Below are 24,340 nucleotides of genomic sequence, written 5' to 3' on the forward strand. Positions count from 1 at the left end.
ATTCACGCAGCTTTATGATCTGATGACTATGGCCTTCAAGTACCAAGTCCTCTTGTGCCCTCGCCCCAAAGATATCTTGTTAGTTACTTTTAACCACATGGATGCTATCAAAGACTTCATCCGGGATTCTCCAAGCATTTTGAACCAAGTTGATGAGACTTTCCGGCAGCTTATTGACGTAAGATGGTATATCACAAGGGGTGCGTAGGCTTAAAGTTGGGTGCACGTTGGATATCCCATATTTACATTGTAGGATGTTTCAGCACATCCCTAGGACCCTTGCTGTGCATGGAACACCAACAGAGTGCCATCACTTATGGTGGGAAAACCACTGTAGAGCTTAATTAAAATGTGCTAGTATTTCCAGCATAGGCTTTGTTCACATTTCATTTCCCTGTAAGTATGTATGCACTTGGGAAAGCTCCTAATATATGCCCTGAATAAAAAGGCCAAACCTACTACATTATATGCCTTACAGTATCATATTTTTTTTGCATTGGCCCAATGAATAAGAAAATGCAGCAGATTGTACTGTAATTTGTAATAAAAAGCATAAATAAAAAATTGTTAAAAAAAAAAAAGCATACTGACAGATAGACAATCTCGACCTCCATGGGGTAAATGAGGGCCTTTGCATGACTTTGGCATATGCACTGGGAGTCCTCCTGGACCATACAACATACACAACGATAAAAAGAAACCTGTGAATATATTTGTGCTGCTCTCTACACCTGCGGCTCGTCCACTCGTCAGTTTTTCACGTATGAGTGCTATCTCATGAGAGTATTTTTCACAGATACCACTCATACCCATGGTGCGGTTCACGTCTGCGATAGTGGATCGAGTGGTCTAATCGCTGAGACATGTCCCACATTTATATGAGTGTCAGATTAAACTCGAAAGTCAAAGTCAAATGGATCTGAGAACAAAAATCTGAGAAAACGCCATCCAAGTGCTGTCTGTTTTTCATGGACTGATAGAAGTAGGTGGAGACAATTTTTTAATTAGAGAAAAGAAATAATGAAACCCTGAGCAAACTCTAATGAAAATCTGACCAAAATCATTGATTAGAAGCTGTCGGGGACCAGAGTCGGACTGGTCATCTGAAACATAGTCCCCTTCAGAGGAAAATGGACATAAAAAAATTCTGCCTTTTTTTTCTTTTCTCTGTATGGCATTTACCATATGGGTTTAATAGTTTTATGCTTTAATTAAAGATCTTACGTTTACAGACGTGTAATAGCAAATATGCTAACACTTTAGTATTGCAGCATATTGTCAAATTAGCACCCTATGAACCCCAGCTATAGGATATTATAGTACTCATACAGAGGTCTGTAGATCTCTGTTCAATCATGGACTACTACTGGCTGTGGATGTCTCAACCTGAGCATGAGAACCTCATAGAAATATACAAAGCTGTCACGCTCTGGTTGGGAGACCCGCGGCCAGTCCGTGCATTGCGGTCTGTGATTGGATCAAGATCCATGGAGATCTGCATGAGTCCTTCGTAATGCAAATATGGAAAGTGGCCATAGAAACAACAGCAGCAGCACCCCGGTATCAAGTTAATTCTTTCCTAAGATCGAACATCAGTGCTGCAGTCAATGACAGCACCATCTAAGGCCGGGATCACACACAGCGAGATATGGCCGAGTCTCGCTGGTTAAAACCAAGCTCTGGCACCGGCACTCCGGAGCGGAGCGTGCGACCACATAGCAATACATGGAGCTGCACGCTCTGCTCCGGAGTGCCTGTGCCAGAGCTTGGTTTTAACCAGCGAGACTCGGCCATATCTCGCTGTAGTGTGACTCCGGCCTAAGAGGGTAAACGGCATTGAATGAATTTATTTATTTATTTTACTCAGTAATATAGTGCCATTAATTCCACAGTGCTTTACAGAAAACGTTAGAAAAAAGAAAAGATTAGCATAAATTAACTCCTGCATGTAAGGCATCATCTTATGGTAATACCGTATTTTGTAGGTCCCATAGTTTTACGTTACTTACTCTGGTAATGTTATTTTCTGTCCAGATGTATAACTGCCTTCCTGCTGGTGAGTTTCAGCTGATTCGGCAAACCTTGCTGGTCTTCTTCCAGGACATGCATATCCGGGTAAGGATACAATCCCAGTGTTGTGCTCAGTTACAGGAACAGGACAACAAAATTAACAGAAGTGCCAGATCCATCTCCTAACTGATAACAATGCATCAAATGGACTGTTATGGGGTCTGTTGAGTTTTCACTATGTCATTTTCCCAGAGAAAATAGCACAGCATCCTTTGCTGTTTTTCTATTAGTTTGGACAGATCTGTTACAGAGACCTTTATCACTGATAAGCCATATCTATTGGTTACCATCATGACGTGTCACACAAAAGTTACAGATTTGTTTTTATACAATTGCCTAGATCAAAAGGTAATTTTGTACGTTGTGATTTGTGTATTTTACAATTTTTTTTTATATTTCATTGCGATTTATTTTTTAGGTTTCTATTTTCTTAAAAGACAAAGTCCAAAACTCTAATGGACGTTTTGTTCTTCCAACATCTGGTCCTGTTCCTTGGGGCACTGAGGTACCTGGACTCATCAGGTGAACACTTACTCATATGTTCCATAGTTTTTTTTGATTGGTCATTATTGCCCCAAGAAAAGTTGCATCCGCCAGTTTCCCTGTCCCTTTAGTGGCCCGAATGTATGGTTGACCACAATATCAGTGAACGGGGCTTTTTCTGGAGATCAAGGGTGGAGGACCAACCCACTACCATGTCCATATAGTTTAGATGGGCTGAAGGATAGAGGTTTTTGTTGAGAGACCTAGCATATATGAAAAGTTGAACAATAAAATAATTGTCCAGTGATCATCGAGGGACCGTTGGGAACCTGACTGAGCCTAACAACAGAGGTCCCGTGTGACCACTTCTGCATTCAGTCTGTGGGACCTGTCGTGACACATGCATTGCTGCTTCCATAGAAATGAATTGAGTCATTGTCACACATACTGATTAATTTAATTCACCTAGGAACTTGGAACTCCTGCTCTTCTGATGTACGGAGGTCCCCAGCATTACTTTCATCTTTCATTTATCTGTTGTTTTGCCAACTGTAGGATATTCAGCTTAAAAGGTGAGGAGTTGAAGAGAGCGGAGTTTCAGAATGGTGGAAATTATGTCAGTCCACTGCGGGAAGGGTCTTATGATCTTTTCGGTGACCGAGTTCTCAAGCTAGGAACAAATATGTGAGTATCTACTTGCATAGCTGCTGTAATTTTAGTGTAATTGGTTGAAAATAAGAAACAATAATGTGAAAGAAACCATTAAATACAAGTTGTGTAAAATCAAGTTTAATCTTGTATGTGTTGACAGGTACAGTGTAAGCCGCTCTGTGGAGACTGACATGTCGGGAACCTTAAAAAGCTCGGCATCCCACACCAAGGTAAAACACAACACGACCGATTTGATCAATATACAGTATATGCCCTAAATCAGGGTTGCACAACCTTTTTGGTTTTGAGGGCCACATTGTCAGGTAGAACCAACCCCATGGGATTGAGTATTACCAAAGGCTTTCCTTCTGAGACATTTACTGCATATTAAAAGTATGTGCCACAAATATATAATAAGTGCTAGTTCCACTCCCACATATCAGGTACTCTTCTCTACATTGTAGCCAGATGCTGAAACTGTTGATTAGTTTTCCTTCTCCCATAAACTACAATGAATATAGCAGAAAATCGTAATGATCCTTTGACAATTTAGTCATATAGGGATCTGTTATGACCTGGTGGTTAGGAGCACCCGGCACGACCTAATAGTTAAACTCACACAGGACAAGCTCTGGAATGTGGGAGCTCTGCTGACCGCAGGCCCTAATCTTATCACAACAACTAGAAATAGCCGTGGAGCGTTCCTGACTCTAGCCCTAGCTAGCTAGCCCTAGAGATAGAAAATAAAGCCTACCTTGCCTCAGAGAAATTCCCTAAAGGAAAAGGCAGCCCCCCACATATATTGACTGTGAGTAAAGATGAAAGTCACAAACGCAGAAATGAAACAGGTTTCAGCAAAGGGAGGCCAGACTTACTAAACAGACAGAGGATAGGAAAGGTATCTTTGCGGTCAGCACAAAAAACTACAAAAGACCACGCAGAGTGTGCAAAAAGACCTCCGCACCGACTAACGGTGCGGAGATGCCACTCTGCATCCCAGAGCTTCGAGCTAGCAAGACAAAATCATGATAACCAGCTGGACAAGGAAACAATGAACAAATAATAACTATCAGGAACTTAGCTTCTGCTGGAGAAGACAGGTCACCAGAAAGATCCAAGAGCAAACTGAACCAATGCAGGAACATTGACAGCTGGCATGGAGTAACGATCTGAGTGGAGTTAAATAGAGCAGCCAACCAAAGGATAAACCACGTCACCTATGTAAGGAACCTCAGAAGCAGCAGCTTCACTCACAGCCACCAAAGGGAGTCCATGGACAGAACTCGCCGAAGTACCATTCACGACCACAGGAGGGAGCTCAACAACAGAATTCACAATAGTACCCCCCCCCTTGAGGAGGGGTCACCGAACCCTCACCAGAGCCCCCAGGCCGATCAGGATGAGCCAAATGAAAGGCACGAACTAGATTGGCAGCATGAACATCAGAGGCAAAAACCCAGGAATTATCTTCCTGACCATAACCCTTCCACTTGACCAGGTACTGGAGTTTCCGTCTCGAAACGCGAGAATCCAAAATCTTCTCCACCACATACTCCAACTCTCCCTAGACCAACACCGGGGCAGGAGGGTCAACGGAGGGAACCATAGGCGCCACGTATCTCCGCAACAACGACCTATGGAACACATTATGGATGGCAAAAGAAGCTGGAAGGTCCAAACGAAATGACACAGGATTAAGAACTTCAGAAATCTTATATGGCCCAATGAAACGAGGCTTAAACTTAGGAGAGGAAACCTTCATAGGAACATGACGAGATGACAACCAAACCAAATCCCCAACACGAAGTCGGGGACCAACACAGCGCCGGCGGTTAGCGAAACGTTGAGCCTTCTCCTGGGACAATGTCAAATTGTCCACCACATGAGTCCAAATCTAATGCAACCTGTCCACCACCGTATCCACACCAGGACAGTCCGAAGGCTCAACCTGCCCTGAAGAGAAACGAGGATGGAAACCAGAATTACAGAAAAAAGGAGAAACTAAAGTAGCCGAGCTGGCCCGATTATTAAGGGCGAACTTAGCCAAAGGCAAGAAGGACACCCAATCATCCTGATCAGCAGAAACAAAGCATCTCAGATATGTTTCCAAAGTCTGATTAGTTCGTTCGGTTTGGCCATTAGTCTGAGGATGGAAAGCCGAAGAAAAAGACAAATCAATGCCCATCTTAGCACAAAAGGACCGCCAAAACCTCGAAACAAACTGGGAACCTCTGTCCGAGATGATGTTCTCTGGAATGCCATGCAAACGAACCACATGCTGGAAAAACAATGGCACCAAATCAGAGGAGGAAGGCAATTTAGACAAGGGTACCAAATGGACCATCTTAGAGAAGCGATCACAAACCACCCAAATGACCGACATCCTTTGAGAAACAGGGAGATCAGAAATAAAATCCATGGAAATATGCGTCCAGGGCCTCTTCGGGACCGGCAAGGGCAAAAGCAACCCACTGGCACGAGAACAGCAGGGCTTAGCCCGAGCACAAGTCCCACAGGACTGCACAAAAGAACGCACATCCCGTGACAAAGAAGGCCACCAAAAGGATCTAGCCACCAAATCTCTGGTACCAAAGATTCCAGGATGACCAGCCAACACCAAACAATGAACCTCAGAGATAGCTCTACTAGTCCATCTATCAGGGACAGACAGTCTCTCCGCTGGACAACGGTCAGGTCTATCAGCCTGAAACTTCTGCAGCATGCGCCGCAAATCAGGGGAGATGGCAGACAAAATTACCCCCTCTTTAAGAATACCCGCCGGCTCCGGAACACCCGGAGAGTCAGGCACAAAACTCCTTGACAGGACATCAGCCTTCACATTCTTAGATCCCGGAAGGTATGAAACCACAAAATCAAAACGGGAGAAAAAGAGCGACCATCGAGCCTGTCTAGGATTCAACCGTTTGGCAGACTCGAGATAAGTCAAATTCTTGTGATCCGTCAAGACCACCACGCGATGTTTAGCTCCTTCAAGCCAATGTCGCCACTCCTCGAATGCCCACTTCATGGCCAACAACTCTCGATTGCCAACATCATAATTGCGCTCAGCAGGCGAGAATTTTCTAGAAAAGAAGGCACATGGTTTAATCACCGAGCCATCAGAACTTCTTTGCGACAAAACAGCCCCTGCTCCAATCTCAGAAGCATCAACCTCGACCTGAAACGGGAGCGAAACATCTGGCTGGCACAGCACAAGGGCAGAAGAAAAACGACGCTTCAACTCCTGAAAAGCCTCTACAGCCGCAGAGGACCAATTGACCACATCAGCACCTTTCTTGGTCAAATCAGTCAACGGTTTAGCAATACTAGAAAAATTAGCGATGAAGCGACGGTAAAAATTAGCAAAGCCCAGGAACTTCTGCAGGCTCTTCACAGATGTCGGCTGAGTCCAATCATAAATGGCCTGAACTTTAACAGGGTCCATCTCGATAGTAGAAGGGGAAAAAATGAAACCCAAAAATGAAACCTTCTGAACTCCAAAGAGATACTTTGACCCCTTCACAAACAAGGAATTCGCACGAAGGACCTGGAACACCATTCTGACCTGCTTCACATGAGACTCCCAATCATCCGAAAAGACCAAAATGTCATCCAAATATACAATCATGAATCTATCCAGGTACTCTTGAAAGATGTCATGCATAAAGGACTGAAACACAGATGGAGCATTAGAAAGCCCGAATGGCATAACCAGGTACTCAAAATGGCCCTCGGGCGTATTAAATGCTGTTTTCCATTCATCGCCCTGTTTAATTCGCACAAGATTATACGCCCCTCGAAGATCTATCTTGGTGAACCAACTAGCCCTCTTAATCCGAGCAAACAAATCAGACAGCAGCGGCAAAGGATACTGAAATTTGACTGATCTTATTAAGAAGGCGGTAATCAATACACGGTCTCAAAGAGCCATCCTTCTTGGCCACAAAAAAGAACCCTGCTCCCAATGGTGACGACGACGGGCGAATATGACCCTTCTCCAAGGATTCCTTTATATAACTCCGCATAGCGGCGTGCTCTGGCACAGATAAATTAAACAGACGGCCCTTAGGAAACTTACTACCAGGAATCAAATTAATAGCAAAATCGCAATCCCTATGAGGAGGTAGGGCACCAGATTTGGGCTCTTCAAATACATCCCGGTAATCTGATAAAAACTCAGGGACTTAAGAAGGAGTGGAAGGCGAAATTGACAACAATGGAACATCACCATGTACCCCCTGACAACCCCAGCCGGACACAGACATAGATTTCCAATCTAACACTGGATTATGGACCTGTAGCCATAGCAACCCCAAAACGACCACATCATGCAGATTATGCAACACCAAAAAGCGAATATCCTCCTGATGTGCAGGAGCCATGCACATGGTCAATTGAGTCCAGTACTGAGGCTTATTCTTGGCCAAAGGCGTAGCATCAATTCCTCTCAATGGAATAGGATACTGCAAGGGCTCCAAGAAAAAACCACAGCGCCTGGCAAACTCCAAGTCCATCAAATTCAGGGCAGCGCCTGAATCCACAAATGCCATAACAGAATAGGACGACAGAGAGCAAATCAGAGTAACAGACAAAAGAAATTTAGACTGTACCGTACCAATGGTGGCAGACCTAGCGAACCGCTTAGTGCGCTTAGGACAATCGGAGATAGCATGAGTGGATTCACCACAGTAAAAACACAGCCCATTCCGACGTCTGTGTTCTTGCCGTTCAGCTCTGGTCAAAGTCCTATCACACTGCATAGGCTCAGGCCTATGCTCAGAGAATACCGCCAGATGGTGCACAGCTTTGCGCTCACGCAAGCGCCGATCGATCTGAATGGCCAAGGACATAGACTCATTCAGACCAGCAGGCGTGGGAAATCCCACCATGACATCCTTAAGGGCTTCAGAAAGACCCTTTCTGAAAATTACCGCCAGGGCACACTCATTCCACTGAGTAAGCACAGACCACTTTCTAAACTTCTGACAGTACACCTCCGCTTCATCCTGACCCTGACACAAAGCCAGCAAGATTTTCTCTGCCTGATCCACTGAATTTGGTTCATCATAAAGCAATCCAAGCGCCAGAAAAAACGCATCAACATCACGCAATGCAGGATCTCCTGGTGCAAGGGAAAATGCCCAGTCTTGAGGGTCACCACGCAACAAAGAAATAATGATTTTTACTTGTTGAACGGGGTCACCAGAGGAGCGGGGTTTCAAAGCTAGAAACAGTTTACAATTATTTTTGAAATTCAGAAACTTAGATCTATCCCCAGAAAATAAATCAGGAATAGGAATTCTAGGCTCTAACATAGGATTCTGAACCACAAAATCTTGAATGTTTTGTACCCTTGCAGTGAGATGATCCACACAAGAGGACAGACCTTGAATGTCCATATCTACACCTGTGTCCTGAACCACCCAAAGGTTTAGGGGAAAAGAAAGACAAAACACAGTGCAAAGAAAAAAAAAATGGTCTCAGAACTTCTCTTATCCCTCTATTGAGATGCATTAATACTTTGGGCCAGCTGTACTGTTATGACCTGGTGGTTAGGAGCACCCGGCACGACCTAATAGTTAAACTCACACAGGACAAGCTCTGGAATGTGGGAGCTCTGCTGACCGCAGGCCCTAATCCTATCACAACAACTAGAAATAGCCGTGGAGCGTTCCTGACTCTCCCTAGACGCCTCTTCACAGCCTAAGAGCTAGCTAGCCCTAGAGATAGAAAATAAAGCCTACCTTGCCTCAGAGAAATTCCCCAAAAGAAAAGGCAGCCCCCCACATATATTGACTGTGAGTAAAGATGAAAGTCACAAACGCAGAAATGAAACAGGTTTCAGCAAAGGGAGGCCAGACTTACTAAACAGACAGAGGATAGGAAAGGTATCTTTGCGGTCAGCACAAAAAACTACAAAAGATCACGCAGAGTGTGCAAAAAGACCTCCGCACCGACTAACGGTGCGGAGATGCCACTCTGCATCCCAGAGCTTCCAGCTAGCAAGATAAAATCATGATAACCAGCTGGACAAGGAAACAATGAACAAATAATAACTATCAGGAACTTAGCTTCTGCTGGAGAAGACAGGTCACCAGAAAGATCCAAGAGCGAACTGAACCAATGCAGGAACATTGACAGCTGGCATGGAGTAACGATCTGAGTGGTGTTAAATAGAGCAGCCAACCAAAGGATAAACCACGTCACCTGTGTAAGGAACCTCAGAAGCAGCAGCTTCACTCACAGCCACCAAAGGGAGTCCATGGACAGAACTCGCCGAAGTACCATTCACGACCACAGGAGGGAGCTCGACAACAGAATTCACAACAGGGATCATGGAGTGTTTAAACAACATTATTGATAAAAACCAATACTTTATTGACAATACATGTTAAAACCATACATGACCATTGTGAAAACGTGCCTCAAACCAAAGCAAAAGGGAAGAAGCAAGGAGAAACGTGTGTCGGGGTGAGAGGAAGGCAGCATGGATTCACTCCTTTACTTAGCCAGCACCTTTGCATGAACAGGTAAAATGTTCACACCAAATTAATTGTGCGGTCTGGCTGGTCCCTTATACAATACATGATACAGTTGTACTTAAAAGTTTACATACCTCGGCAGAATTTTTGCTTTCTTGGCCTTTTTTTTTAGAGAATATGAATAACACCAAAACTTTTTCTCCACTCATGGTTAGTGGTTGGGTGAAGCCATTTATTGTCAAACTACTGAGGTTTTTCTTTTTCAATCATAATGACAACTCAAAGCATCCAAATGACCCTGAACAAAAGTTCACATACCCTGATGATTTTGGCCTGATAACATGCACAGAAGTTGACACAAATGGGTTTGAATGGCTTCTAAAGGTAACATCCTCACCTGTGACCGGTTTGCTTGTAATCAGTGTGTGTGCATAAAAGCTGAGTGAGTTTCTGGGATCCAGACAGACTCTTGCATTTTCCATCCAGCCACTGATGTTTCTGGATTGTGAGTCATGGGGAAAGCAAAAGAATTGTCAAAGGATCTATGGGAAAAGGTAGTTGAACTGTATGAAACAGGAAAGGAATACAAAATCCAATATCCAAGAAATTGATAATGCCAGTCAGCAGCGTTCAAACTGTGATTAACAAATGGAAAATCAGGGGCTCTGTGAAAACAAAACCACGGTCAGGTAGACCAACAAAAATGTCATCCATAAATGCCAGGAAAATTGTTCGGGATGCAAAGAAAACCCACAAATAACATCAGCTGAAATACAAGACTTTCTGAAAACTAGCGGTGTGGCTGTTTCAAGATGCACAATAAGGAGGCACTTGAAGAAAAATGGGCTTCGTGGTCGAGTCGCCAGAAGAAAGCCATTACTGCAGAAATTGCTATAAAGTATCTCACCTACAATATGCAAAACAGCACAGAGACAAGCCTCAAAACTTCTGAAACAAGGTAATTTGGAGTGATGAGACCAAAATTTAACTTTTTGTCCACAACCATAAATGTCACATTTGGAGAGAGGTCAACAAGGCCTATGATGAAAGGAACACCATTCCTACTGTAATGCACGGAGGTGGATCGCTGATGTTTTGGGGATGTGTGAGCTACAAAGGCACAGGAAACTTGGTCAAAGTTGAAGGAAAGATGAATGCAGCATGTTATCAGCAAATACTGGAAATTTGCACTCATCAGCCCTGAAGCTGCACATGGGATGTACTTGGATGTTCTAACATGAGAACGATCCAAAACACAAGGCCAAGTCGACCTGTCACTGACTACAGCAGAACAAAGTGAAGGTTCTGAAGTGGCCATCTCAGTCTCCTGACCTCAATATCATTGAGTCACTCTGGGGAGATCTCAAGCACGCGCTGTTCATGCTAAACAGCCCAGGAACTTACAGGAACTGGAGGCTTTTTCCCAAGAAGAGTGGGCAGCTTTACCATGTAAGAAAATAAAGAACCTCATCCACAACTACCACAAAATACTTCAAGCTGTCATTGATGTTAGAGGGGGCAATACAGAGTATTAAGGAATGGGGTATGTGAACTTTTGATCAGGGTCATTTGGATGTTTTGGGTTGTCATTATGATTTAAAAAGAGAAAACACAGTAGTCTGACAATAAATGGCTTCACCCAACCACTAACCGTGAGTGGAAAAAGTTTTGGTGTTATCATTCATATTCTCTGAGAAAAGGCCAAGAAAGCAAAAATTCTGCCGGGGTATGTAAACTTTGGAGCACAACTGTACTATGCAGATGGTTAAGAGCCACAAAGAAGGGTACCACGGACTGCAGGTTGTGCACCCCTGCCCTAAATCATGCAAAACTAAATAGTCATTTTACTCTTTATAAGAGGAAAAACAAAATAATCTCAGAAGCTACGAAAAACAGCAATGTTATATCTCTGCTTGTAAGTAAATATCTTAATTTGGTCTCCATTAGGAGAATGTAGTACCAAATCCTCTGGCTAAAGAAGAACTCAATCTCCTTGCCCAGCTCCTAGGTGGTTTGGAGCTAAAGAAGCCCCCTGGTTCGGACCACAGCTTTCGACTTAACCTATTCATGAATGACGAGGAAGAAGAGTAAGTGGCATTGCCAACCTTTTCCTTGATTGTACAGCAGTAATGTTGGGAAAGTGGCAGTCAATATTTGTACTCCATTGCCATGAATTATACAATATAAGGCCGGGATCACACATATGCGAGATACGGCCGAGTCTCGCAGGTGAAATCCCTCCTCTGGCGCCGGCACTCCGGAGCGGAGCATGCAGCCGCACAGCAATACATGCTTTTATTTTTTTAAGTAGACCGTTGTATACAACACAATCTTTTCAACCCATGACAGTATGTTAAAGGGGTTGTTTAATTCTTCAGGAGCACACTGTTTCCCAGCCTTTCCACTTCCTGATCACTGAGGTGTGGACATGCCTGATTGATATCTAAGGCCAGCAGCATTGTCAAACTGCTGATCTCACCTGTACACATGCTCTGATGTGATGTTTTGCAGCACCAGAAGCTGGGCCGGATCACAAGCGTTCTCCAGCAATCTCGGCCAGCCTCAGAATAGTGCTTACGAGCTCAGCACCAAAGAGCTTGTAAGCACTGCGCATGTTTGGCCACTGCTACTGGACAGCAGGGGTGGCCGGTCCCCACTGACAACCAGCACCAAACAAAATAAAAAAGTAAAGATATCGGGAGAACAGGGCAGGAGATTAGTATTAGAAGTCTAGTAATCCTGTTCCCATTTAGTCCGTCCTATTCATGAGCGCTGTATAACCCCACCCACACCACTGACTGGTAGATTTCTGCCTATGCACAGTGTACCCAGAAAGCTGCCAATCAGTGGTGTGGGTGGGGTTATACAGAGCTCCGCATTAGAGGACTGCTACATCTGCAGCAGATAAACAGGGATTTTATCAAAACCGCTGCCCAGTAAGTGACACGTCGCTGGATCCAGAGTCTTTATCTCTATATCATGCTGGTCTCAAATGGGATAGCAAAAGCTTGGTGACAGGTTCCCTGTAAGAATAGAACATCAGCACACCAAGCTAGGACACAGTTATGAAATGTTATGCTTGGGCTGTATCATTGCCAATACATAATACAGTTTTTTTTCCTTAGACAAGCGGCGCTTTCAAGGCCAGAAGAGCTTTCTTATAAAGTTATCAACATTCAAGCCAGTGAAGTAAGTAAAGTGTTTATTTCCCATCCTGCACTCCGAAGAACCAGGTGTATTCCCCAGATGGCATCTGCTTTTTGCTACACAGCGAGCGGCATCGCCCACAGAAGCCGCATTTTGTAAATCCAAATATTTACAGACAATATTTTCATTATTGCGGCATTCAAATATCAGAAAGGCCTTAAAGTGAAAATCTGATAGACATCAATGTAATAATCAGAGAATATGGAAAGCGCTAAAGGAAGGTTGGTAGCAGGGAAAGGACATGGCGTGCAGTGCTAACGATACAGTGGGAATTCAGCGGAACTGATCGTGTAGCCATATAAACCTGCAAGGCCACCAGAGTTAAAGGGCTATAAACTGTGCTTGGGTGGCCCATCTCCGGGGCCCAATAGTCTCCTTATAGGGAGCACATAGTGTAGCAAATGGGGCTAGTTAGCTTCCCATCATCAGCAGGACAATATTCAGCCCAATACTGTTTTATTACTGGCGGCAGCACCTCCGTCTTTCCACAAGGGGTAACAGAAATGCCCACTTTTCTTTTGATCAGCAGAAATGTTTACAGGAGGCAATGATCAGAACGGGATGGTCACTCAGACAGTCACCACTTGTGTGGCTTCTCTAAGGTGATATTGACATTTCACCCCCTGTGATAGAAGAATGTGGAGGGACAAAGAAGAAATGTAGGCCTTTGGCAAGCTCAGACTTGCACTACAGTATGCAGCTAAGCAAGTAGCTCATCTTATTAAAGGGAATATGCCATTTGCATTTTTCAATCAGTACAACCAGATACTGATATATATTCCTTTTATTTTAACTCCTTTGTACGTTCTATATTTTCTTGTGATTTTTTTATATATTCTATTTGATGTATGTGACTATAGAGCAGCCATCATGCCTGAGCTGCTTTTAGTTATATGCTTTGCTGCAGTAACATGGACCTAGAAGACAGTTGTCTAGAAATGTTTATTGACTGCTGTAGATGTTTTTTTAGGCATGCTATGTGACCTTTGCAAGGTCATTGTGAGGGGGAAGGAGGGTTGTGTACGTCACCTATTTGTGACGATGAATCCTATGTTATGTATATACATTCATGGCCAAAATTGTTGGCACCTTTAAAATTGATTGGGGATGAAGTATTTCTCTCAGAAAATTATTGCAATTACACATTTTGCTATTGGACATCATTTCACACACAACCCCAAAAATTGGCCTGACAAAATTGTTGGCACTTTTACAAAATTGTGGCTAAACAAATTTGTTTCAAACATGTGATGCTCGTTCAAACTCACCTGTGGCAAGTAACAGGTGTGGGCAATATTACCTATTTATTAACCAGAATCCCATCATCTCTAGTGACTATTTCATCCTTCTTCTGTGCACGATTTCTCAAACTTAACATGGATAAAACAGAACTTGTTACCTTTTCTTCACCCCCCCCCAACAGACCTATCCATCAAAGTCAATGGCTGCTCACTCTCCCCAGTCCCACAAGCTCGCTGCCTTAGGGTAACCCTTGACTCTGATCTCTCCTTCAAACCCCATATCCAAGCCCTTTCCACTTCCTGCCGACTCCAACTCAAAAATATTTCCCACAATTGTACATTCCTTAACCAAGAATCTGCAAAAACACTAGTACATCCCCTCATCATCTCCCTCCTTGACTACTGGAACCTCCAGCTCTGTGCTCTCCCTTTTAACAATCTCGCATCCCTCCAATCTATTCAAACTCTGCTGCCTGACTAATCCACCTGTCCCCCCGCTATTCCCCGGCCTCTCCCCTCTGTCAATCCCATCACTGGCTTCCCATTGCCCAGAGACTCCAGTTCAAATGCCTAACCATAGCATTCAAAGCCATCCTCAACCTGTGTCCTCCATACATCTGTGACCTCTCTCCCGATACTTACCTGCACACAACCTCCGATCCTCACAAGATCTCCTTCTCTACTCCTCTTCCCTCAATTGCATACAAGCTTTCTGCCGCGCATCCCCCCAACTCTGGAACTCTCTACCCCAAAATATAAGACTCTTGCCTACCGTGGAAACCTTCAAAAGGAACCTGAAGACCCACCTCTTCCGACAAGCCTACAACCTGCAGTAACCCTTACTTCACTAAACCACTGCACAACCAGCTCTCCCATCATCTACTGTATCCTCACCCAATCCTCGTAGACTGTGAGCCCTCACGGACAGGGTCCTTTCTCCTCCTGTACCAGTCGGTGACTTTTAATGTTCATGTTCATTGTACTTGTTTTTTATTATGTTTACCCCTTTTCACATGTAAAGCACCATAATAATAAATACTATGAAAATCACACCTGAAACCAGATAAAAGGGGAGAAGTTGACTCAATCTCTGCAATGTCTCTGCATGAAAAACACAGAGGAGAAGAAAACTGTCTGAGGATTGGAGAACCAAAATTGTTGAATAGCAACAACCTCAAGAATGCAAGTCCATCTCTGGATATCTTGATGTTGCTTTGTTCACTGTGTGCAACATAATCAAGACGTTTACAACCCATGGCACTGTAGCTAATCTCCCTGGATGTGGACAGTAGAGAAAAATTGATGAAAGGTTGCAACGCAGGATAGTCCGGATGGTTGATAAGCAGCCCCAATCAAGTTCCAAAGAAATTCAAGCTGTCCTGCAGGCTCAGAGTGCATCAGTTTTAGCGCAAACTATCCATCAACATCTGAATAAAATGAAACGCTATGGCAGGAGACCAAGGAGGACCCCACTGTTGAAACAAAGACATAAAAAGCTGGAGTGCAGTTTGTCAAAATTCACGTGAGTAAGCCAAAATACTTCTGGGGAAAGCATCTTGTAGACAGATGAGACCAAGATAGAGCTTTTTGGTAAAGCACATCATTCTACCGAAAATGGAATGAGGCCTACAAAGAAAAGAACACAGTACCGACAGTCAAATATGGGGGTTGAAAGATGCTTTGCTCTTGCACTGGATGCCTTGACTGTGTGCAAATCATCATGCAATCTGAAGATTACCAAGGGATTTTGGGTCATAATGTAGTGCCCAGTGTCAGAAAGCTAGGTCATGAGTCTTCCAGCAGGATAATGGCCCCAAACATACTTCAAGAAACACCCAGAAATTGATGGAAACAAAGCGTTGGAGAGTTCTGGAGTGGCCAGCAATGAGTCCAGATATACAGGTCCTTCTCAAAAAATTAGCATATAGTGTTAAATTTCATTATTTACCATAATGTAATGATTACAATTAAACTTTCATATATTATAGATTCATTATCCACCAACTGAAATTTGTCACGTCTTTTATTGTTTTAATACTGATGATTTTGGCATACAACTCCTGATAACCCAAAAAACCTGTCTCAATAAATTAGCATATTTCACCCATCCAATCAAATAAAAGTGTTTTTTAATAACAAACAAAAAAAACAACAAATAATAATGTTCAGTTATGCACTCAATACTTGGTCGGGAATCCTTTGGCAGAAATGACTGCTTCAATGCGGCGTGGCATGGAGGCAATCAGCCTGTGACACTGCTGAGATGTTATGGAGGCCCAGGATGCTTCAATAGCGGCCTTAAGCTCATCCAGAGTGTTGGGTCTTGCGTCTCTCAACTTTCTCTTCACAATATCCCACAGATTCTCTATGGGGTTCAGGTCAGGAGAGTTGGCAGGCCAATTGAGCACAGTAATACCATGGTCAGTAAACCATTTACCAGTGGTTTTGGCACTGTGAGCAGGTGCCAGGTCGTGCTGAAAAATGAAATCTTCATCTCCATAAAGCATTTCAGCCGATGGAAGCATGAAGTGCTCCAAAATCTCCTGATAGCTAGCTGCATTGACCCTGCCCTTGATGAAACACAGTGGACCAACACCAGCAGCTGACATGGCACCCCACACCATCACTGACTGTGGGTACTTGACACTGGACTTCAGGCATTTTGGCATTTCCTTCTCCCCAGTCATCCTCCAGACTCTGGCACCTTGATTTCCGAATGACATGCAAAATTTGCTTTCATCAGAAAAAAGTACTTGGGACCACTTAGCAACAGTCCAGTGCTGCTTCTCTGTAGCCCATTTCGGCACCTGTAGCCCATTTCCTGCACACGCCTGTGCACGGTGGCTCTGGATGTTTCCACACCAGACTCAGTCCACTGCTTCCTCAGGTTCCCCAAGGTCTGGAATCGGTCCTTCTCCACAATCTTCCTCAGGGTCCGGTCTCCTCTTCTCGTTGTACAGCGTTTTCTGCCACATTGTTTCCTTCCAACAGACTTACCATTGAGGTGCCTTGATACAGCACTCTGGGAACAGCCTATTTGTTGAGAAATTTCTTTCTGGGTCTTACCCTCTTGCTTGAGGGTGTCAATGATGGCCTTCTTGACATCTGTCAGGTCGCTAGTCTTACCCATGATGGGGGTTTTGAGTAATGAACCAGGCAGGGAGTTTATAAAAGCCTCAGGTATCTTTTGCATGTGTTTAGAGTTAATTAGTTGATTCAGAAGATTAGGGTAATAGGTCGTTTAGAGAACCTTTTCTTGATATGCTAATTTATTGAGACAGGTTTTTTGGGTTATCAGGAGTTGTATGCCAAAATCATCAGTATTAAAACAATAAAAGACGTGACAAATTTCAGTTGGTGGATAATGAATCTATAATATATGAAAGTTTAATTGTAATCATTACATTATGGTAAATAATGAAATTTAACACTATATGCTAATTTTTTGAGAAGGACCTGTAAATCCCATTGAACACCTGTGGAGAGATCTTAAAATTGCTGTTGGTAGAATTCATCCTTCAAATATGAGAGACGTGGAGCAATTTGCAAAAGAAGAATGATCCAAAATTCAGTTGAGAGGTGTAAGAAGCTTGTTGATGGTTATAGGAAGCGATTGATTGCAGTTATTTATTCCAAAGGGTGTGCAACCAAATATTAAATTAAGGGTGCCACCATATGTGTCCTGCCCATTTTGGGGGTTTTGTGTGAAATTATGTTCAACTTGCTTTTTTTCTGTTTTTTGTATTGTCCCAGTGCACAAATACGAGGGGCGATCCAAAAGTAATGATAATCAATACTAAATACAATGAATATAGTCAAAAAATAAATTTATTTTTCTACATAGTCTCCTAACAAGTCTATACATTTAGTCCATCTCTTTTCTAAACTTAGAATTCCCTTCGAAAAAAAATTCTTGATCTTGACCCTCAAAAAAATCCCCAACAGCGGTTATCACGTCACTATTGTCGTCAAATTTCTTGCCCCGGAGGTGTTCCTTGAGCCGAGGAAAGAGAAAGAAGTCACTGGGGGCTAGATCTGGTGAATAGGGGGGGGGTGTTCCACCAGTTCAAAGCCCGCTTCTTGAATGGTAGCCATGGCAACAGCAGCTTTGTGAACCGGCGCGTTATCTTGGTGAAACAACACTCCAGCCCGCAGTTTGCCGCGCCTTTTCTCCTTGATAGCCTCCCGCAATCTTCTTATTTGTTCTGCGTAGTAGGAGCCCGTAATAGTGGCTCCCTTCTCCAAGTAGTCCACCATAATAATTCCTTCAGCATCCCAAAAAACGGACGCCATAACCTTCCCTGCTGAGCTTGACACTTTGAATTTCTTCGGCGTCGGCTCGTTTCCATGTCATCGATTGTTGTTTAGTTTCGGGATCAAAGTGGTGGATCCAGGTCTCGTCCATGGTCAAAAAACGTGACAAAAAATTTTCCTTGTCTGCTTGGAACTTTTTGAGATTTGCTATTGAAATGTCAACTCGTTTCTTCTTTTGTTCGTCGGTTAACATTTTTGGCACCCAACGCGCGGAGACCTTTCTCATATGCAATTCTTTTGCAAGGATTCTTTGAATACTGCCATATGAGATCCCTGTGACCTCAGCTACATGCCTGATAGTCACTCTTCGATCTGCCAATACAACTTCTTCAACTTTTTTCACGTTTTCTTCATTGAGGGACGTGGATGGGCGTCCTTGACGATGTTCATCTTCCGTCTATGTTCTTCCCAGCTTAAATTCCTTGGCCCAGCATGCAACTGTTGAAATATGGAGGAGAAGAGTCCCCCAATGTTTCCACCAAGTCGCTGTGTATGTCTTTGGTAGTCATTTTTTTTCAAGCAGAGGTATTTGATGACAGCTCTGAGCTCGTTTTTTTCCATTTTGATGTTCACTCCTCGGCAGTTCATATTCAAATGAATGTAGCTCCCGGGAATCGTGGTCTATTTAAGTGATTTTTTTTTCCTGGACTAGTGGGTACCTAAGAGAGAAGAAAACATTTTATTTTAATTTCTGTGTGTAATAGAAATAACCGATTATCATTACTTTTGGATCGCCCCTCGTAAATGTGTATATCAAAACATGTGTAATTGCAATTATTTGTCTGGGATAAATACTTCATTTTTGGATCAATTTCAAGGGTGAAACACTTTTGGCCATGGCTGTAGAGGTGTTAATGCTGTCTGGGATGACCGTGAGAGAAATGCTGAGTGTGATCTCTACAGAACAGGAAATGTCAGTTGATTATAAAGTTTAGCAGTGAGTGTGAAAACTGCAACATTTTTGGATATTTTTAAAACTGATCTTGGCATAAATTATGAATTTTATTTCAAGAACTTGATGAGTTTGGTGAACTTGCTATAAAACTCTGTGTACAAATGGCTCCATAATCCTGATATTAAAATACAAAAGCCCAGCTAAACCGTGAGAAAGTTCATGAGTCCAAGTGTATTCAGTCTCTTCCCATCCAGCCTGAATGACAACTGCAGCTTGTAGTGAGCAATGTGGAATTTAGGAGTTTGGAGGGGCACTGATGAGCTGTCATTGAGGCGTGATGAGTGGAGATTTGAGTTTCAAAGTAAGTACACCAATCTGATCAGGTCTAACGATTTAATTATGTGTAGTTTATTACTGTTTAACCCCTTAATGACCGCCAATATGTCTTTTTACTGACCTGAGATATAAGAGACTAGCCTCCCCATACAGGTGACAATCCAGCAGCTGTCGGCTGTCCACTATAGCTGACAACTTGCTGCATCAGCCACGATCAGCGTTGGCACCGTCCATATCTGTTTAACCCCTTAGATGCTGCTTTCACTAGTGACTACATCATATAAATGGTTAATAGAGTGCGGGGGCTTCTTCTTTATCCCCGTCCGCACCCTGAGATCATGATTGTGTGGTCCTGATGTTTGCCATGGCAATTCATGACCAAATAGCGGCCTCAAAGTCGGGCGGCTACGGCTGCCTGTTCAGAAGTCAGCAACATTTAGATGGTAAAAATACAGTTTTTCATTTCTGTCATGTCACTTTGCATTTATTCCTGAACAGCACGTGAAGGGTTAATAATCTACCTGACTGCAGTTTTCAGTATGTCCGGAGATGTTTTAAAAATGGTACCAGTTTTGGAGGTTTCCCAATATATAGGACCAGCAAAGTCACTTCAAACCTGGATATGTCCCTCAGAAATATAAATTTTGTAAATTTCCTGGAAAAAAAATAAAAATTGCTGCTACATTTTTAAACCTTCTAAAATGCTAACAAAATAAAATAATATTTTACAAATGGTGCTGATGTAAAGCAGGCATGTGGGAAATGTTATTTATTAATGGTTTGCTGAGGTATGATGATCTGGATTAAAGGGATAATCATTCAAAATTTGAAAATTGCCAATTCATGCATAAATTCTGTTGTATGTAGGTAAAAGTTGCATTCTGGTTTTCGGACGGTGATTGATGTAGCTACTGAACAACTGCAGTGATAAACTAAAAAGTTTTCTTTTTGATTTCTGATCTATTTTTTAGGACCAGGATAGAAATAAGGAACTTTCTCGAATAATGGGCGAGTTTCAGTCAGAAGAGACCCATGTGCAGAGTACTAGCAAAGGGGAGGATCTCCTGGCGCTAATGGATGGGCTGTGACGATGTCTGGGGCTGAGATGGTGCCTGCTCGTACCGACTGCCACGTGGAACTTGTGCTGAACCCGGCGAGCAGCTTGGACACTTATAGCCCAGATCTGAAATATAGTCTGTCTAGATGCAGGATGCGTGTCCTTTCTTGCGAGATCTGTACAGATGTCTTTACATCTTCTTGAGTCCTATGTATAGTGAGGATGAAATTGATTCCTTTTAGGTTAGTCATATGTGTAATATGTTCAATATTTCCAAGGAAGAAATCTTGGAACCTGCAAACATGCCAGACTGTGCCCTCCATGCTTTATCCTGGATTTTCTTTATGATTTTGTAATGTTACTGGTTTTCAGTAAAATAGGAATAAGGAGGTTAAAGCCTATAATGTGGAGTGATATTTGTTGTATGCGTGCTGTTCAGACTACAAAAGCCGGGAGGAGTTTTCATCCAAAGAAAAGTAACACTATGATCTCGATATTTCTTTCGGTCTACTGTTAAGGAATTTATAGAAGTAGCTTTCATCCAGTTTTGACCTTCAATGTTCTTTGGAACATGGCTGTTCATTAAGCAGGCCTCTCGTGTGTCTGGCTGATCACGAGGGTTGTTCTTGCTTCTCCTTCCCACTGATCAGCTGTTGAAACCATTGGGTAGCACTTAGTGAAGGGTTAAGGAAAAAGGGAAGCATACCCTAGCGTTCCTTGCAGTCATTTTGGAGGTCTGTGAAAAGACTGCTCCCTGCACTAGCTAATTGGGGGGTAACGGATTATGGGAACCCCCTGGCTATTACCGTCATAAGTCCCAGTGAGGGGGTTGGACCTTTTAAGGAGCTGTAGAAAGTGAGACTGCTGGAATTTGCTGATAAATACTCGATATTCCTGTACATAGTCTGATGGCAGCCTGTCACTGAATGTTTTATGGCATAGATGAATAAATAATAATCTAAATACTGTATATGTATGGGAGACTAGACGATCTGTTTTCTGTATATCAGATATGGCGCAATAGTGTTTAATCAAGTTTATTGTGAGCAATGGGAATCCAAAATCAGAGGATGATCACAATAGCCGGTATCTGGTTACTGAAAGAGGACCATCACAAAGATGACATTTCACTGGATTTTTTTTTAATATAAATAGGTTACCTTCCCCAATTGGTGCTGCTCCACTGATTATGGAACAGTTTTTCTTTATTTTTATTTTGTGCCTCTCTGTTCCAAAATTATGCTTCCCCCAGTAATAAGAGCTCCAAAATATGAAAACTTTCCCTTCAACCTTTTGGGCATATACCACAGATCTTTTGTCCACGTTTGCTTTATATCCTCTATGACACTAGCCAGTGAAAACATGGCCACGTCATGGCTCGTCTGTGTTCCAATAGCAGGAAGGGATGTGGGAGCTGTGAAGATCTGAGTGGTCATGTGAAACAAATCTGGTGAAAACGTTGATCCCGGCTGCAATTGTCACCTTTTCTGTGGGTGATTGCTTTTTCCCCTATATTGCATGGCCATGTGTGATGTAGACGTCTTTTAATTGGCCAGGGTCATAGAGGGGAGAAAAAAAGCAAACGCCCACAGAGAAATTCAGAGGTATATATGCCCAGTTAGTTAAAAAGAAAATGTGCATATTGGGGGCTCTTTACTTCCATGGGGCATAACTTTGGAAAGAAGAGGCACAGAAAAGAATACAAAACTGTTCCAGAATCAGTGGTACAGCACCAATTCGAGGAGGTACTCAGTTTTTAAATTGAAAACTCCAATGAAAGGTCATCTTCAAGGAACTTTGTGATGGTCCCAGACCCTCATTTACGTCATTGGTATGTATGTGTTTTAAAGGGTTGATAGAATAAAAAAGTGGGATATCTTCAAACAGTGTTGTCCAGATAAACTAGGATAGACTGAAGAAATTGGGAATATATGAAAATACTGTACATGAATTTGATGTTTTACTGAATTGATACACAATAAATACCCAAATGGTTTCTTCCTTAAAATACACTGTATGGGTTTTAAAAAATATTAAAATCCATGTGGAATGCTCGTTTCAGTGGTAGTCTCTGAATATTCTACCTTGAGGGAGCACGGTGTTTTACAGAAGAGATGTATGTAATGGTATGGTGTTCTCAGTGTGTGACTGTCTTCCATCATCCTTCTGTAATTAATCGTTACAGCTTTCTCCTACATATATAATGGAAAAATGTGAGGTTAGACATTGACGGCTACCTTTACACAAACAACCCCAGGAAGCAACTTCTGGGACTCCCATTGCTGTATTGTGGCCTTCAGGGAGATTTATGCTATTAGTAGTAATACCTCAGAGGTATTCCGGTCTAATAATGTCATAGCTTATCAGGTGGGATGGGCCACAACATTACGAGCTGTAGGGGTCCGACTTTTGAGACCCAAATCATCAACTTGCTTTTCATGCATTAAACTATGTGATTCTGATGAAAGGCATTCACTTACTTTGGTGAGAAAGCTCAAATGATTATTTTTGGTTGAAGATGCAAATCTCCAAAGAACTCTGCTAATATTACACTGGTGAAGGAAGTGAAACGTGGCATGTACCTTTTAGGTTTCCCATTTGCTTGTTTTAAGGATGTGTTAATTGAAGGGAACCTGTCTCGTCCAGAAATGCAATTTACCTGCAGCTATATGGGAAATTTGCAGGTAAATAGCATATAAACCCAGTAGCCAGAGCAGCGGCAACAGGGAGAAAATGAAATTATATCTTCCCTGTAACTGCTCACTTCCAGTCATCAGGGCGGTGTTTCCCATAAAGCAGCCAAATATTTTTAAAACGGTTTGAAGTTGCAGAATCCCTTTACAACGGCAGGTAAAAAGCGTTTCTGGACGTGACAAGTTCGCGTTAAGCTTCACGAGGTTACCGTGTAATTGATAATTGCAATGGTTGATTCTTGTGGACATTTTTAATTGCTTGAAAAAAAAAGGTCAACTTGTTTCTCCTTCATGTTCACCACTAGAGGGCATTAGTTTCCTAATAATAATAATAATAATTTTATTTATAAAATGCCAACATTCCGCAGCGCTTTACAAATTATAGAGGGGACTTGTACAGACAATAGACATTACAGCATAACAGAAATCACAGTTCAAAACAGATACCAGGAGGAATGAGGGCCCTGCTCGCAAGTTACAAACTATGAGGAAAAGGGGAGAAACGAGAGGTATCATTACATCTTCCTGTTACCTTCCGGCCATGTGACTTCGGGTCTTGCAGTGTAAATGCCCCTTTACATCTGTGCATTGTGTTATCTTTTTAGACAGGTATGCACTGCTATTTACCTGCGGATTTCCTGCGGTTTTTGTGCGGAATTCACCTGCGTTTTAACACCTGCAGATTCCTATTGAGGAACAGGTTTAAACCACTGCGGAATCCGCACAAAGAGTTGACATGCTGCGGAAAATACAACGCAGCGTTTCCGCGCGGTATTTTCCGCACCATGTGCACAGCGGATTTGGACTTCCATAGGTTTACATAGTACTGTAAACCTGATGGAACACTGCTACAGATCCGCAGCCAAATCTGCAACGTGTGCACATACCCTTACATAGAAAACATCTGCCAT

At 42.8% G+C, this 24,340-nt stretch overlaps 1 protein-coding gene across 2 annotated transcripts in view; it reads left to right on the top strand.

Annotated features, from left to right (window-relative positions):
• Positions 1-22,790, top strand: part of OSCP1 (organic solute carrier partner 1) — a 36,816-nt gene extending 14,026 nt beyond the window's left edge. For both annotated transcript variants that reach the window (XM_069756879.1, XM_069756880.1), the window contains 8 exons: positions 11-178; positions 2,035-2,115; positions 2,489-2,592; positions 3,109-3,237; positions 3,365-3,434; positions 11,634-11,773; positions 12,812-12,875; positions 20,651-22,790. In XM_069756879.1, the coding sequence (XP_069612980.1) occupies positions 11-178; positions 2,035-2,115; positions 2,489-2,592; positions 3,109-3,237; positions 3,365-3,434; positions 11,634-11,773; positions 12,812-12,875; positions 20,651-20,767 (873 nt within the window). In that variant the 3' untranslated portion in view covers positions 20,768-22,790. The remainder of the gene's footprint in view (positions 1-10; positions 179-2,034; positions 2,116-2,488; positions 2,593-3,108; positions 3,238-3,364; positions 3,435-11,633; positions 11,774-12,811; positions 12,876-20,650) is intronic.
• Positions 22,791-24,340: the final 1,550 nt, after the last annotated feature.

The sequence above is a fragment of the Ranitomeya imitator genome, chromosome 3 (assembly GCF_032444005.1).
Source record: "Ranitomeya imitator isolate aRanImi1 chromosome 3, aRanImi1.pri, whole genome shotgun sequence".
NCBI classification, from domain to species: Eukaryota; Metazoa; Chordata; class Amphibia; order Anura; family Dendrobatidae; genus Ranitomeya; species Ranitomeya imitator.